We start from the raw sequence: 17591 nt of genomic DNA, 5'->3' as shown, positions 1-17591 counted from the left end.
AAGAGCATAAGAAGGTTGGAGATGAAGATGAAAGATACTTACAGCTTCTGGTACTTAGTTTTGTAATATAGACATATCAAGCTCTGTTAAATTTCTAAGATGAAAAGATGTGAGATGAGGATATAGATGAAGAAAGAAAAAAATGTCAAAAATTGACAAATTCTGAAAATTAGTTCAATTTCCAATAACATGGTTTTTCCTCATCTTTTTTATAAAAAAAAGTCATAATGTTAAAGAGAAATTAATCTTTTTACATGTTGCTGGCTAATTTTTCATGGTGATATTGGAACACCTAAACCCTTGCTTATTTTGGAAACAGTTTTTGAAACTAATCTGTGAATAAGTATATACTGCAATGGTACTAATTAAATATTTTAATGCCTTTGGGAGGTATAAACGTCATGCAAGGCTGAAATATTACATTCTTAATTAACAGTTTAGAAATGATTACAAATAGGCTGCATGAGCCATTCTCTCTCATTTACTGTGACCGGCTGTGAGTGGTTTTACTACAAGGCTATTGATACCAGGCTGTCTCCTGGTTTACTTCACCTTAAACTAATTTTGCTTTTGGCTTAATTTTCAGAGTCATAACTCCAAGCTTTGAGATGATCATTGTGTACAGCTATTTCTCTAATTAACCCAACATCTTTCAGCCCACAATCAGGGTGATGTACCATTTGTCAATGTTTTTGGTTAACATTATCTATTACATGGTGCTCTAACTAAGTGGAATGATGACTTGAGTTCTTTCTAGAATAGAGAGATAAACCAACTGGGCCGTTAATACTGAAAGAGAATAAAACTTCATGAATATATTAAAACAATGTCAATGTCCATGTGTGCTGTTTTGAGCAGTATGTCATATCACATTTTGAATCTCTTTACTTACTCACACATCTGTTGTCATCTAGCAATATTCTATCTCCCCTGCAGGAACAATTCACTCTCCCATTGGGAGTTAAAAGGCACAGGTCATGGCAACCTCCATTCAACAATGCGCATGGAGAAAGTTCACCTGCAACGAAGAAGCTTCATTGGTAATATTTTGTATTGAATTCCTATTATACATTAGATTAACAGTAAATTGTTACACAGCCTCAATCTCTCAAAAATATGTCAAAAACAAGGAAAATTCAGGACTTTTGAAAATTCAAACATCCTAAAAGATAAAAACATTAGAAAAATATGTAACACAGATCACTATATTTAACACAGTTATCAAGGAAGCCTGCCACAGCATCAAATGCACTAGTACCACTAGAAACCACACTGATGCTATAAAATGGAATTTTGTAGGTATTCCAGTGATTAAAAAAATAAGCCCAGATGCAAAGCTTGCTTATCACAAACTATTATTTTCATGGAAACCAGTTGATTTGACTGTTCCAGGATGAGGAGTGAGAGAGAATGGAATAGAATTGCAGAAGCAAATGATTAAAAATGAATTGTTCCTCTGGTGATAAATAAAGAAGCACAGAAGTTGTCCTAAATCTTTCAGAAATTTCAATATACTGAATCATCAAATCCTGAATACTACCCCCAGGAACTTTAAGAAAACAAAATCCAACTAAATATTACCAAAACACAGAGACATTTTTCTGAGAGATTATATAATTAAGAAATAAATGTGCTTCCCTTGTAACTTACAGCTATTGGTGTCATTGGCGACGGCTATGATTCCCATTGGTTGATGTGGGATATCAGAACGGAGAACTTTTGTATCTCCTCCTGTGTACTTGTTGGAACGCAGGATAGCTCTTCTTCCCCAGTCCGACCAGAAGATATAGTTGTCATAAACAGCCAGACTGAGGAAAGTCCCTGGCCCAGATTTAACAATCACCTGAAACAAATTAAAATATCATATTTTTAAAGTAGAGATAAAGGCATTTCTATAACCACATCTATTTTTGCTTTAAAAAATAAGAGATTAAGATTAGTTGGATTTAATTAATAGAAATCATCAGATAGAGATGCATTTTACTAAATGTAGTATCATAACATTTTTTATAGTTTATTTTAAATCTTTTCATTATACTTATCTTTCACAATGTGCTTACTTAATATTGTTAGTATATTTCTATTCAATAGTCATTGAGTTTGTATGAACTGTATTTTTCAGTATTATATACCAAAACCAACAAAGGAAAATATGACATTACGATTACTAACATTTATTTATCTCTTAAATATAATCACACATCTAGTAAACACTCATCAAGCTCTCAGAACTATATATGGAATATAAAAAATCGTAAGACCAGGTTCTTCCTTCAGGAAGCTTTCAGCATGAATGATTAAACCAGATATATATGCATTGGCAATTAAAGTTTAAAAATAAAAACCAAACTCCCACTCAGACAAAGATGAAGTAAAAGACTATATTTACCTTCCCAATAAAGCAACTAAAAAACTGAACAAAGTATACAAAACAAGTCTTTTCACCACATTGGACATTAGGTAATGAAAGTTGGTGATTCCTAAGTAACAGGAAATAAACCAAAAGCATTTCATGATGGCCATATCTTATGACCTGAGATTCCAGGTAGCAGCACAGCTCAGAGGAACCCAACAGATAGATAATTCCTGGAGTAGGGTCGAGCTAAGAGTTATGAGAGGATATTGTGGTTAGGTCTCACAGAGCAGTGGTGAAGAAGAGAATGCAACTGAAATAGAACTCTGGATCTCTGCATAGGGTTCTCCTGCAGTATTCAGCTGAGCACTAAGCATGTGCACATGCATTCCAGCAACTTCCATTTCGTGCAAGTCCCACACAGAGGATTAGAGAGATGAGTTCCTCACTTCACATGGGTCCAAGGACTGTGCCTGTTAATACCAACCAGACTCAAAAACTTTCTAATTCACAGAAATCTGAGTAGAGTACTTGGAAGGGTCTTGCCTCAGTGGTAGGGAATAATTAACTCAGTAGTAGGAAATAATTACTCCTAACAAACTTAAAAGCAAGATCTGAAATGACAAAACTATTTCCAAGTAGCTTGCTTCCCAGGAGAAAGAGCATACAAATTTTGAAAGCTATGAAAAACTTTACCACTGAACTAATACGCAAAAAGGATAAAAAAAATTTTTTTAAAGTCTCAAATCATGGACCACAGCTTTTACCTTAAGAAACTAAAAAAAAAAAAAAAAAGTTAATCCCAAAGTAAAATAATTAATTAATTAATTAATTAATAAAAAGACTAAAAGAGAAATCAAGAAAATAGAAAACAAAATAAAACAGAAAAATCAATAAAACTAAAATAAAAGTTATCTGACAATAATACAATGGATAATATATAATGATGAAGTGAGGTTTATACCAGGAGTACAAATTTATTTGGTATTTTAAAAGTCTATCAGTGTAATTTACCATTTTAACACTCAAAAAATAAAAATTCATATGAAGATCTCAATAAATGCAGGTAAATTATTTGATAAGATCTAACATCCATTCCTGATAAAAATAACTCAGAATAGAAATAAAACTAGAAACAAAAGATAATCACTCTTGCTACTTCTATTCAACATTATCCTAGAGCTTCTAGTCAGTATAGTAATGTAAATAAACAAAAATATATGCATCCAGATTGGGGGGAAAAAAGTCAAATTATATTTATTTGCAGGTGACATAATCCTCTACATAAAAACAAACAAACAAAAAACAAAACAATAGCAGGCCGGCCGAGTGGCTCAGTTGGTTAAGAGTTAGCGTAAGAGCGTGAGCTCTGAGCAACAGAGTCACCGGTCCGATTTCCACATTGGCCAGTGACGCTGTGCCCAAGCTGAGCTGCCCCTGAGCTGCCAACAGATGGAAGGATGGCCCAGCTGGTGAGAGCATGTGCTCCTAACAAGAAGACTGCCGGTCTGATGGTGGGCTACACCCACCCGCAACTAAGACTGAACTCGGCACCTTGAGCTGAGCTGCCACCCAGATGGCTCAGTGGCTAGAGCGCACACTCTTAACAACAAGGCTGCCTGTTTGACTCCCTGATAAGATAGTGGCTATGCCTACCCACAACTAAGATTGTAACACAACACCTGGAGTTTAGAGGCCATGAGCTGCTGACGGGCAGCCAAATGGCAACTGGCACCCTCCACAGCTAAGATTAAATAACAACTTGGATGGCCCCACCCCCATTCCCCAACACTGATCCCCTCCCCCAATTATAAAAAAAATAAAATCTACAAAAAAAAAAGGAAAAAGAAAACTGCTTGAACTAACTAATGCATTTACTAAGGTTGCAGGATGCAAGATTGCTATGAGAATTTCTATATAGTAGTAATAAACAATTGAAAATTTAGAAAGTTTTATAATAGCATCAATAAACATGAGATGTAGTAATACATATGTAGTAATACTTATAAACAAATATTTACAAAAATCTGAAAATTACAAAATGTTGCTAAGAGAAATTAACAGAAACTAAAATAGTTAAATATGCTCTATTCATGGTCTGAAAGATTCAAAATACTTTGATGTCATTTCTCCTCAAATTCATAAACTATACCTAATCCCAATAAAAATTCTGCTGACATTTTAGAAATTGACGAGCTGATCCAAAATTCATGTGGAAATGGGGCCGGCTGAGTGGCTCAATTGGTTAAGAGCGCGCTCAAGAGCGGTTCAATGTCCGGCCCAAGCTGAGCTGCCACTGAGCTGCCAACAGATGGCAGGATGGCTCAGCTAAAACAAAACAAAACAAAACAAAAACAAACAAACAAAAACAAAATTCATGTGGGAATGCAAAAGACCTAGAAAAGCAAAAACAATGACAAAAAAATTGGAGGACTAACTCTACCTTATTTCAAGACATTATAAATTTACAACTGTTCAGACAATGTGATATTCGGAAACAATAGAGAAATACATCAATAATACAGAAAAGAGAGTTCACAAACAGGATCACGTGTATAGCGATAACTACTTTTTGACAAAAGTGCATAGGCTGTTCAAACAAATAGATTAATTATTTTCAACAAATGGTATACCTGAACAACTGAAATAACACGTGTTGGCGAGGATGTGGGAAAAAAGGAACCCTTGTACACTGTTGGTGGGATTGCAAACTGGTGCAGCACCAATGGAAAACAGTATGGGGATTCCTCAAAAACTAAAAACAGAGCTATCATATGACCTATCAATTTCACTTCTGAGTATTTATCCAAAGAAAAGGAGAACACTAATTCAAAAAGATATATGCACCCTTATGTTCACTGAAGCATTCGGTAGATGACTGGATTAAGAAATTTGGTACATTTACATGATGGAGTATTACTCAGCTATAAAGAAGAAGGAAATAGTACCCTTTGCAACAATATGGATGGAATTAGAGAACATTATGCTAAGTGAAATAAGTCAGTCAGAGAAAGACAAATATCATATGATCTCACTTATACATGGATTCTAAGGAACTGAATGGATGGGAGAAATGGATGGAGATAGTCTCAGAGACACAGAGGAAGAACTGAGGGTTGTTAGTTGGGAGGGGGTGGGGATGAAGGAGAAAGGGAAGGGATGAGACAATACAAATTGGTAATTGCAATATAGCCTCAGGGATAGAAAAAGACAGTGTGAGGAATATAATTAATAATGTTGTAAATATTTCTTAGGGGGCCAGATGGACTCATGTCCTGTTGGGGAGACCACTTCATAGTCGGTGTAGAGGCCTGACCACCACACTGTATTTCTGAAGCTGATGTTGAATGGTTTTGTATGTTAACTATAATTGTACATGCATATGGTCTCGAGACATGGAGTAGAGAGTGGGAGTGGAATCAATGAAATTGTAATAGATAAGCATGATATCGGGGGTGGGAGGGCAATACATGGGGGGAGGGGGTGTTACTTTGTGAGGGTGAAAAGGGTAACTATTGCATTGTTCTGTACATCTGAAACTAACAATAAAAAAAATTAGGTAAAGGGGATTAAGAAGTCCAAATTTCCAGTTATAAATGTAGTCACAGAGATGTAAGTAAAGCATAGAGAACATAGTCAACAACATTGTAATCACTATGTATGCTGTCAGATGGGTACTAGACTTACTGGGGTGATCACTTCGTAAGGTATATAAATGTCAAATCACTATATTGTACACCTGAAACTAATGCAATATTGTATGTCAACTGTAATTGGAAAATAGCTAATTAAAATAAATAAATATAAATAAATGAAAAAAAAACAACTAACTAAACTTTAAATTGATTTCATTACATCTGTTTCTAAAGAGAAAAAAAAATAATAGAACTGCTATATAATCCAGCAATTACATGTCTGGGAACATATCCAAAGGAAATGAAAACACTAACTCAAAAAGATATCTGCACTCCAATGTTCATAAGCATTATTTACAATAGCCAAGATATGGAAATAACGTTTGTCCATCAGTGGATGAATGGGTCACAAAGTTGCGGTCTATATGGACAATGAAATATTACCGTATTTACCGGCGTATAAAACGACTGGGCATATAAGACGACCCCTAACATTTCCACTCAAAATACAAAGTTTGTTATATACTCGCCGTATAAGACTACCCCCTCTTCCGCACACCTTCCACACACCAAATAAAAGGTAAAACAATATCAGATTTGATTTCAACATTTATATTTATATTCAAATGCTTATGACATGCAGGAAAACTGTCACAAGGCTGTATGTAATCGAACATATACATAAATCGTGATTCGTGATTTTGCACTATCATACTGGGTGTATGGTCGGCTGTGTGCGATTTTGCGAGTGTGGTAAAATCGCATAACAGCAAAATCGCATAACAGCCGAGCATACACCCAGCAGCGCTGCTGATGCCTGAACGGTATGTGGAATGAAGTGGGCGGGCATCGGGAGGCCACTATGGCACGGGGCAAGCACTATGGGCAGTCTATCTGAAGTGTACCTGGCGTATAAGACGACCCCCCACTTGGAGGCATATTTTTCAGGGCCAAAAAATCGTCTTATACGCCAGCAAATACGGTATTCAGCCATGAAAAACAATGACATCCTACCATTTGTGACAAAATGGATGGACCTTGAAGGCATTACGCTGAATGAATTGAGTCAGACAAAGACAAATACTGTATGATCTCAATTATATGTGGAATCTGAAACAAACAAACAAAAAACCCAAATTCATAAAAAAAGAGCTCAGACTTGTTATCAGACATAGGAAGTAGGTGTAGGGGAACTGGATGGTGATCAAAGGTACAAAATTCCAGTTATAAAACAGATAAATAAGTACTAAGGATGTAATGTACAACATGATTATAGCTAACACTGTTGTATGATATACTAGAAAGTTGTTAAGGGAGTTAATTCTAAGAGTTCTCATCAAAAGGAAAAAAGTTTTTTCCTTTTATTTCTTATGAAAAGACGGAAGTTAGCTGAACCTATTTTGATAATCATTTTTCCATATATGTAAATCAAACCATCATGTGTACTCCACAAACTTATACAGTGCTACAAGTCAATTATTTTTTAATAAAACTGAAAGTAAAACCAAAACAAAAATAATCGCTGAATTATGAGTATATAAGTAATTTCCATTCTATAGAGCAATATTCTCAAATTTTAATGTGCATGCAATGATATTTTATTAAAATTCAGATTCTGATTTACTAGATCACAAGTGAAACTTGAGATTCTTGATTTCTAATAAATTTCCAGGTGTTGCCTATGTTGCTGATTTGAAATCTACTATGAAAAGCGAGAATGATAAAATATAGAGAAAAGCACACAGAGAAAATAATTAATAATAATCTCACTCACAAATATAATCACTCATTACTTTGGATTAAAAATATACATTTCTTTTCTTTTTCCATACAAATTGTATCAGAGTGTATACTTCTGAGCCATCCTGCCACCTTTTGGCAGCTCAGTGGCAGCTCAGCTCAGGAAGGGCATTGAACTGCTGTCGCTCAGAGCTCAAACTCTTGAGTGAGCTCTTAACCAACTGAGCCACTCGGCCAGCCCACATAGTATATGCTTTTGTATTTACTTAAAAGTTGATGGGAGTTGCAGGGCCAGCCTGCCTCTCCTACTACGCCTGATTGTATGTTGTAGGAACAAGAGGGGGAAAATGGTAAAAGGAATTTGAGTAGCAACAAGTACAAGTGTGAGAGGGGACAGAATAAAATACTATTTTTACTGTCACTGATTTCTTTCTCTTACATTGTATCTAGTGCCACACAATAATGGAAGCAGGATAAAATACTCTAAGTGTGCATTTGCTGCTTAGTCTCAAAAGGTGTAGTTTAAATACCCCTTATAACACCCAGGAGTTTTCCAAATTCACAGAGATTATGGGGAGCTGGTGGCTACCCTGGGTCAGCTCTCCAAACCAGGCCTGCGGAGGAGCCAGGCACCACCCATAGTTTACGTGTGCTTTTGAGTTATGAGGATTTTGTAGTCCAGTAGTTTACTTGTCCATTTCAGCTGACACAGAGAAAGGGGAATAAAGCCATATTAAACTCAGTCTATAATTATGCATATTGTTTTTATAGGGTACGTGTAGGTTCCACTAAGATATCTTATTTCACTAGATAGAATTCCATGTGGACCAGAGAAGGGAAATCCACTAAATCACACTTTCTCATTTTCATGTTAAAACATTTTTATCATAAATTCACAAATACTGCACCTTGCAAGCCTAATCAGCATCTTCATTTACAGTACAGAAGCTTTGTCATCATAAATTACATTCTATTGTATTATATGGTAATGCACCATTCTAGGATAATTTTCAGGCACTTTCACCTTGAACCTATAAACAGCTTCATGTTTCAAAATAATAATTCATGTTCATTTAGAAAATTCATTTTTTGACGCAGTCACTCAATCTTATGTGTGTCCTTGTAGACAGACAATTAAATTGTTGATGCCACATAGACTTGAAATTATGTGCTGAGAATTTAGTCACTAATCATATGACTTTCCCATCTTGGAACTTCACAGATGCCTCCTTGGTGAAAGTACTGAAAGTAATCAAGGAATACAAAAACATTCAGTTTTATAAAGTGGACAGTATAGTTCCAACACCCAGATAAAGGTAAAACCAAACAATTAGAAGCTAAGCAAACAGGAGGCTTCCCAAACACTCCCACTGATTGCCTCAATGACAAGATTGTAAATGATCATTAGGAGATATGACAACTTGGCCCCCACCATGGCCACGCAGAATAAAGTGTTACAGATTGCAAAGACACAACTACAGGTGCTTTGGCCTTGGAAAACATGGTAATGTGGTATATCAGCAACTTCAAACTGAGAAATATTTAATTTAACAATAGAAAGCTATATTTAACATGCCTGAGTGAGTTTGCAGATCAAATATAAAATGTCTAACCGTCATTAGTATCCAACCAAATTTGAAAAGAACAACATTCACAGCAATCATCTAAAAGACTGCCTAATGTGAGAGGTGTTACCAGCCTTTGTTAGAAGGGCAAACCCTTCAGAGAAGGAGATAAGAGAATACATTAGTTTCATTTTACACTCTCTCCTTCTGATCTCTCTGTTGATCAAACTCAACCAAGAGTCAGAGGCCAAGGGGGACAGGTGACCACACAGCCTGGGAGAAGGGAATTTTCCTGGGGGAATGAAACCGGTGGAAGAGAGTAGAGAAAAGATCTGGAGGCTATGCCTGGGACAAGTAGGAGGAAAAAACCCTATTCTGAGATAAGCCTTTTGGCTTCCAGGGACTCATTCTCTACATATGTAAAGTGGGATAGCAAAAGGCAATGCCTCAGCTTGCTCTTTTTCCAAAGAAAGAGAAGGGTAAATTATTTCCTTAAGTCACACAGAGAAATAATGAGAAGAAAAATAAACGGTGATATTCCTGAAGTGTTCAAGCCACTCATGAATGGAATTTGAGCATGTGTCTGTGTTGTCTTGTGTTCGTGTAGAATTTTAATTATTAAGTGTATAACTTATCAAAAATTCTGATTTAGATATAGAGTCATAAGCTGATTTGTATTACTAGGGAATAAACTTTGTAAAACACTAAATGTATTTTTTCAGGAAGTTCCTTCCGCTTTAAATTCCTTCCTAAAACAATCCACTGTAGGATCCAAATCAAGAGTGATTTTCTTTGGAAAGCCTTTCCCAGCTGCCCAAAGCAAACATCTTGTGCATATCCAGACAGCATTTACACGTGCTTGTTATAACACTCATTAGAAAATACCATAATAGCTTATATATTATCCATATCCCTGGCAAGACAGAAATATTAGAAACCAAGAATCATACCTTTTCATTTTTGTAACCCAAGTGCTTAGGCTAGAACATATTTAACATTCAGTGATTATTTATTGATCAAGTCAGTAGATAAATAAGTGATTTAAAAAAAATTCCCCATGTTTGTGTTTATTTCTTCCTCTTCCCTTTTTAGGTACATTTATATGAACTTTGAACAGCTTTGTACTTTATTAACTCCAGGGACACTTTAATGAATATGGAAATATTTCTAAAATGTATATTTAATGGTGCCAAGCTGAGTTATTAAACTTTATTTGAATTTTTATAAATATATGGTACTATAATCCTAAACTTATTCTTTATTAACCAAATTTAAAAAGCATACATTTTTTAAGAACAAAAAGTTAGTAAAGATTACTATAGGATCTGATGGCATGACTATATATATTTTCATATACATATCTTCCTTTCTATTCATATAGTTTTCTTTTCAATCAACTTTACTAGAGTATAATTTACATTAAAGATGAACTCAACTTATTTTTAACAATAATTATGAACACACTACTTTCCACCCCTAGCTCCCAACCTCACATGGTTTTCCTCAGAAGTAAACACTATTATCAGTTTCTTGGATAATAAGACATTTTTTAAAATGCTGTTTATTTCTAGAATTGCAAAATGTATTGTGCAGCCATTAAGTCTGATTGTCTATAATTCTTAAAACTAAGAAACATGCTTTGGAAAGGTATCTCAATTTAAAATTCATCTTAATCAATAAAGGCTATTAGATGAAGTACAATTTTGTAACAAAAACTTAACAATAATACCAAAGTAAAACCAAAGGGAGTAAAAGTATCATCCTTCTTACATCCAGATGTGAATGCGTCTGTACATGTAATCTTCTTCAAAAGCCTTCAAAGTGTTTGAAATGGTCTATCGTGACCTGACTGACCCTCCTGTTTCCTCTCTGGAATTATCACCTACTATTCTCCATGCTCACTTGTTCTTTCTGTTTTGGCCATAATGGCTTCCTGATTCTATCTCAAATATACCAAGCACACATAAGGTCTTCACACAGGCTGTGCTCTATGCCTGAGAGACTTTTCCCCAAAATATCAACATGGCCAACTAGCTCACCTATGCAAGAATTGGCTCAAATGTCACTTTTTCAAACAAGGATTATCTTAAGTTCCCTTACATAACCTACATGTGGCACTCAATTCCCTTATGCTACTCTGTGCTTGATATCTTTACTGCTTATCAGGTCTTTCTCTGCTAGAACATTAGCTCCATGAGAGCAGTGATCTTTATCTGTTTTGTTCCTGATAAATGCTGTGTACAGCATCTGTGCTAGAACAACATCTGGCACGTATTAGGCACTCAATAAATATTTGTTGAATGAAAGAATGAAGTAGTTAGCCACCAGGAAAATGCAAACCAAAACAACAATGAGTTATTACCTCATACATATTCAAATAATTATAAAGACAAGCCAAATTAAAAAACAAAAAACAAAAAAACATTTGTTGTCAAAGATGTGAAGAAATGGAACCTTCATATACTACTGGTGAAAATGTGAAATGGTATGGTCACTTTAAAAACAGATCTAACAATTCCTCAAATGGTTAAATGTAGTTTCTATATGATCCAGCAAGTCCATACTCCTTGATATAGAGAGATGAAAACATATGTCTACACCAAATTACGTACATAAATGTTCACTGTAGCACTATTCATAACAGCTAAAAAGCAGCAATAATCCAAATGTCCATCAACTGATGATTGATGGGTGAATACATAAAATGTGGCATGTCTATACAATGGAACTGTTTGTCAATAAAAAGAAATGAAGTACTGATGCATGCTATAACATTAATGAGCATTGAAAACATTATGCAAGTGAAAGAAGCTAATCAAAAATGATCAAATGTTGTATGCTTCTATTTGTAGGAATTTCCAGAATAGACAAATCTATAGAGACAGCAAGTGGATTCATGGTTGCCTAAGAATGGGGGGAGTGGGGGTTTGGGGATTGATGGCAAAGGGGTGCAAGATTTATTTTTTGTGTGATAAAGATATTCTATTATAAATTGCAATGATAGTCGTGCAATTCCATGAACATACTAAAAGCCCTTTTAAATGGGTAAATTGTATAATTTGTAAACTAAATTTTAATAAACCTGCGTACAAAGGAAAAGAAAAAGAAGCAAATGGTGGAGACATGATTTGATTCCAGGCTGCAAAGCCAATGCTATTAGCCAGTACACCATGCTACGACTACAAAAAAACATGAGTAAATCACAATCTTCTTTCTTAAAGAACTAGAGATACAGGCTATGACATTAAAATAATTCATTTTATGTTTTTCGATAAAAGTATACAAAAACACTTCTGTATTAGTCTTGCAAAACAAATGATACACATACTATATATGATTCTGATAGGTTTGTAGATCTACCTATACTGTCCAGGTAATACAAGGACAGTTGAAGAGGTGAAACAGTGCCACAGTATGCAATATATAAATCCAGACTTTCAAACACCTGTAAGACATATGACCCATTTCGTTTTTTGTTTTTTTAATAGAAAAATTGCAAAGCAATTAACAGAAGGGGACTGTATATTAAAGAGATTTATGAGATATATCAGTTTTCTATATTATATGGACTTTATCTAGATTTCAATTCAAACAAAGACATAGATGGAAGGTTCATATGTGTACACTATCCTAAGGAATGAGAAAACATAGTTACTAGAATTAATAAGTGATCTGGTAAGGTTAGAGAATAGAAAGAACAATTGTATTTCTATATATTAGCAATGGGAAGTTAGAAATTAAAATTAAATAAAATTCAAATTGTAACAGCAATGAAACATATGCTATGCTCTTGGGCAGGAAAAGTACAAGATGAACCTGGAATATCTTGTGGTGTCAGAAATTACAAACTTGTTCAAAAAATGGTGGGGAATGTCAAATGGACAGAGGTGTCCACTTGAAGGGCCTTTCAATGGTCATATACAAAACAATTTGAAGAACAAATAATAATAGTAATATATTATAGTGCATAGAACAAAATAAAATGAATTTTTATGATTTCATAATGACATAAATAAAAAATAAATAGCAAAAGGAAGTTCTTTTTTGTAGATTTCCAATTAATAAATGCAGAAGGAAGTGACTGAAGTGGAAAATAATCCCTTGACACATACCACAGCAAATAATTGTTTCAGGTAAGAATCATGAACAAATGTTAAAATTCAAAGACTCTTTTAATTAGAATACTTCTTAATTTCATAATGAAAAAAGTAACTTTACAGTTGAATTATATGTCACTTTAACCAAGTCATCAAAGTTAACATTGCCATTAATGTAATATCAATATCATATACCACTTGATATAATACACTAAGAAAACCACTTGATGTAATTCACTAACAGAACATAATATCAATGTTGTAGTTTCTCTGTCAAAATCTGAACCAGAATTTAATCATGCACATACATCAAAACACTCAAATTGAGGGATATTCTAAAAAACAATAAACCAGTACCATTCAAAATAATGAAGATAAAGAAAGACAATGAAAAACTAAGCCAATGTATCAGATTTACAGCAAATAAAGAAACATGACAATTAATTATAACCCAGGATTGGAATCTAGCCCTGAACAATGCACTTTATTGGTAAAATTGAAGAAATTTGAAAAGACCTATAGATTGTTTATATCAATCAAAAATGAATTATGGTTATAAGAGTCTTATTGCTGTAGGATATAAGGAAACTCTATAATATTTTATAACATTTTTGTAAGCCTAAAATTATTGCAAAACTTAAAAAGTTAAAATAACTAAGTAATAATAAATGTAACATACTTAAAATACATTTAACAAAATATGCACAGGACATGTACAAGAAACTGACAAACATTAATGAGAGAATAAAAAAGATCTAAATAATTCAAGATATACCATATTTATCAATCAGGAGATTCATTACAATTAAGATATCAATTCTCCTATAATGTATCTATAAATACAGTGAAATCCCAATCAAAGTGCCAGCAGAAGTTCTTGCTGAAAATCTCAAATGAATTCTAAAATGTATATGGAAATGAAAGGAACCCAGATTACTCATAATACTTACATAATTTTTGACAAAAGTGAAAATACAATTCATAAGTAAACAGTGGTCTTTTCAACAAATGAAGTTGGAGCAATTTGATATATATGTGTATGTGAGCATGTGCATAAAGGAAGGGAGGAAGGAAGGAAGGTATGAAGGAAGGAAGGAAGAGAGGAAGAGAGGGAGGGAGGGAGGAAGGAAGAATGGAAGGGAAAAATAAAGACCTTCAGGACCACATGGTTTCAACGATGAATTCTCTCATATGGTCAAGAAAGAAATAACACCTACACAAACTTTTTAGAAAGTAGAAGAGGAGGAAACATTTTCCAACTCATTCCATAAAATAAAATTACCCTAACATCTAAATCTAACAGGTAGCACAAGAAAAGAAAATTACAGATGAATATTTCTTATGCTATCAATGAAAATATTTTGAACAAAAATTTAGCAATTCAAATGTAACCTCACATACAAATAATAATACATAATAATCAAGTACGGTTACTCTCAGGCACACAAGGTTGCTTTAATATTCAAAAAGCAATTCTATGTAATTCACTATATAAAAAAAAGCAGAAAAACCATGTCATTTCAATAGATACAGATAAAGTGTTTGATAAAAATTAACACCCATTCATGATAATCAGCAAATTAAAAAAAGAAGGAAATTTTCTTAAACTGATAAAGGATATCAATGAACAACCTATAAGATAACATATTTAATGGTGAAAGTCTGAATGATTTCCCCTAAAATTATAAAACTTCCAGAAAAAAAACAGAATAAAATTGGGACTGGCCAAGTGGCTCAGTTGATTAAGAGCTCACTGAAGAGTGTGAGCTCTGAGCAACAGCAGTTCAAGTCCCAGCCCAAGCTGAGCTGCTGCTGAGCTGCCAACAGGTGGCAGGATGGCTCAGCTAAAAAAAAAAAAAGACAGAATAAAATCTTTTTACTTTGAGATGAGCAACTTTTCTTTTTTAGATAAACACAAAAAGCATGAACAATAAAAGAAATAATTGATAAATTCAAATTCATAAAATTAAAACTCTTTTCCCTTTCAATACATCATTTAAAAAGTAGAAAGACAGGACACAGACTAGGAGAAAAGGTGCACACCATATTTATCAGGCAAAGTATTTGAATCCAAAATAAATTAAAAAAACCTAAGAATTCAAACATAAAGAGGCAAAACCCCAAATAGAAAGATCAGTAAAAGATGTTAAAAGATTTCCAGTCAAGGTGGCGGAGTAGGTAAATGCTGTGCTTGCCTCCAATCACAACAGCATCAAAATTATGACAGAACAACCATCATTGAGAATCACCTCAAGCCTAGCTCAACAGGAATCCTATAACTATGGATATATGGAAGAAGCCACATGAAAATGGGGGGAAGGGGAGAGGCACAGAATGGGCTGATCCCCACAGCCACAAGCGGCAGTTAAAAATCATGAGCGATATCTCAGTTGCAGAAGCCTCTCCTGAGGATCAAGGGGTACAAGCCCCACACAAGGCTCCCAGCCCAAGCTTCCAGTGCCAGGAAGAGGAGTCCCCACAACTTCTGGCTATAAAAACCAGCGGAGATTGAGGCTGAGTGAGACAAGGGATGCTAGAGTCCCAGGCATTCCTCTTAAAGGGGCTCCACATGGACTTACTCGCTGATGGACTCACTTGCTCTGAGCTCCAGCTCTGGGGCAACAGCTCAAAAACCACCAGGGAAATACAGGGAGAAACTAAATTATCTGGCTTCAGAGAAAGAGCTAGAGGGGCAGCTTTCTCCCACACAGAAGTTACGGCAGAAGCCACTGCTCCTCTGTTGAGCCCTGCCCACACTCAGCATGCTCCCCCACCCAGCATGAAGAAACAGGCGGGCACCATATCTGAGTCTTCATCAATTTGCCTAGCCCAGTTCTCCCCACTCTGGTGATTCCCTGAGAGCCTGCCCCACTTAACTTGCAGATATACCCAAGCCACTTAGCGTGGCTTTTCCATACAAATGGCCTGTATTGGCTCAGGCTGCAGTTGTCCCAAAAATCTCTCAAAAGTTATCAATCACCAAATATGCAGTGTGCCCTGAACCTCTTGCTAAGCAACCCCAAGTGCAGTATTAGTGGCAGCTGGCCTCGGCAAGCAGCTAAGCCTCTTCCAGGCATTTACAAGCCCACTGTGGGTGGAAGACACCTGTGGGTCACTTACAGATACAATGTTTTAATGTTTAAGAGATACTTCAAAATCATCCATAGACTAGAAGTCTGTGAAGGTGTTTAAGAAACAAAACTTACCATATATGGAGAGTTATTGAAGCTGGGTGACTGGTATATGAGACACATTATACTATTCTCTCTACTTTTGTCACTTTTGAAAATTTTTATTTCAAAAAATAAAATAAAACACATAAACATGTTAAACATAAGAGAAAAAAACCAAAAACTTAAATTAGTGGTGTCCTTATTATCACTACTCCATGATGTAAGATGGTATTTATTTGTAACAGCAGGAAATAAAGTTCAAAGTGTTTAGTGACTTCTTAAAGGATAAACGTCAAGTAAGTTACAGAACCAAGTTGAGAATACAAAGTTTCCCATAACCAATATATGACTCCCTTAGTATTCTGTTAACACACACACACACACACACACACACACACACACACACACACAGCTGTAAGACAACTGATGGAAACTAATGCAGACTCCAAAGATAATTATCAAGGGGACGAGTGAAGTGGTCTTAGAGACTGTTAATAGTAAAGGATTACATAAAATAAAACTTGATATTTTTTGTTATATTCTTAAAATAGCATATTGCTTAAAGAGTTCAAGCTATGTAAATATTTTTCCTTTTACCTGTCATAATCATATTTTGAAAATTTTCAATGAAATATTTTACAAGGTAAAACTAACCAGAAAAGCAATACTGTTCTGACAGTTGAAAGTTACACAGCTCAATCTTGACAATTAGACAGCTCAACTTTGGGAGGCAGGTTAGTGTCTTCTTAATGTTGCAACTACTTTTCTGTCTACCTGTGTCACTTTGTTGATTTAAATTTATAGAATGTGGTGTTACTTAGAAAATTTAATGTTTTTTATCAAAAATATTTCATGAGAAAATTCATTCATCATGCCAGCATTTTATAGGACTTTCAATCATGTTTTAATATTAAAAGTACTGTTGGGAACCAATTGAGGACAGTTGGGGATACTGAGGCTGTGGCAAACTGCTACATGCCTCTCTGCAGGACCCTATGCCAAGGGGAGTGGCTGGATAAGAGGGTCTG

General features: G+C 34.8%; 1 protein-coding gene across 1 annotated transcript in view; it reads right to left on the bottom strand.

Moving 5' to 3' along the window:
* The window catches only part of LOC109377489 (low-density lipoprotein receptor-related protein 1B-like), a 177006-nt gene that overhangs the window by 20461 nt on the left and 138954 nt on the right, over nucleotides 1–17591 (bottom strand). Inside the window, exons 7-8 of the mRNA XM_019633851.1 lie at nucleotides 1651–1843; nucleotides 893–1018 (exon numbers count right to left, since the gene is read on the bottom strand). Coding sequence (XP_019489396.1) covers nucleotides 893–1018; nucleotides 1651–1843 — 319 coding nt within the window. The remainder of the gene's footprint in view (nucleotides 1–892; nucleotides 1019–1650; nucleotides 1844–17591) is intronic.

This window comes from Hipposideros armiger, unplaced genomic scaffold, assembly GCF_001890085.2.
Source record: "Hipposideros armiger isolate ML-2016 unplaced genomic scaffold, ASM189008v1 scaffold_1418, whole genome shotgun sequence".
Lineage (NCBI taxonomy): Eukaryota > Metazoa > Chordata > Mammalia > Chiroptera > Hipposideridae > Hipposideros > Hipposideros armiger.
The sequence above is the reverse complement of the archived record's forward strand: the minus strand, read 5'-3'. Positions and strand labels throughout refer to the sequence as shown.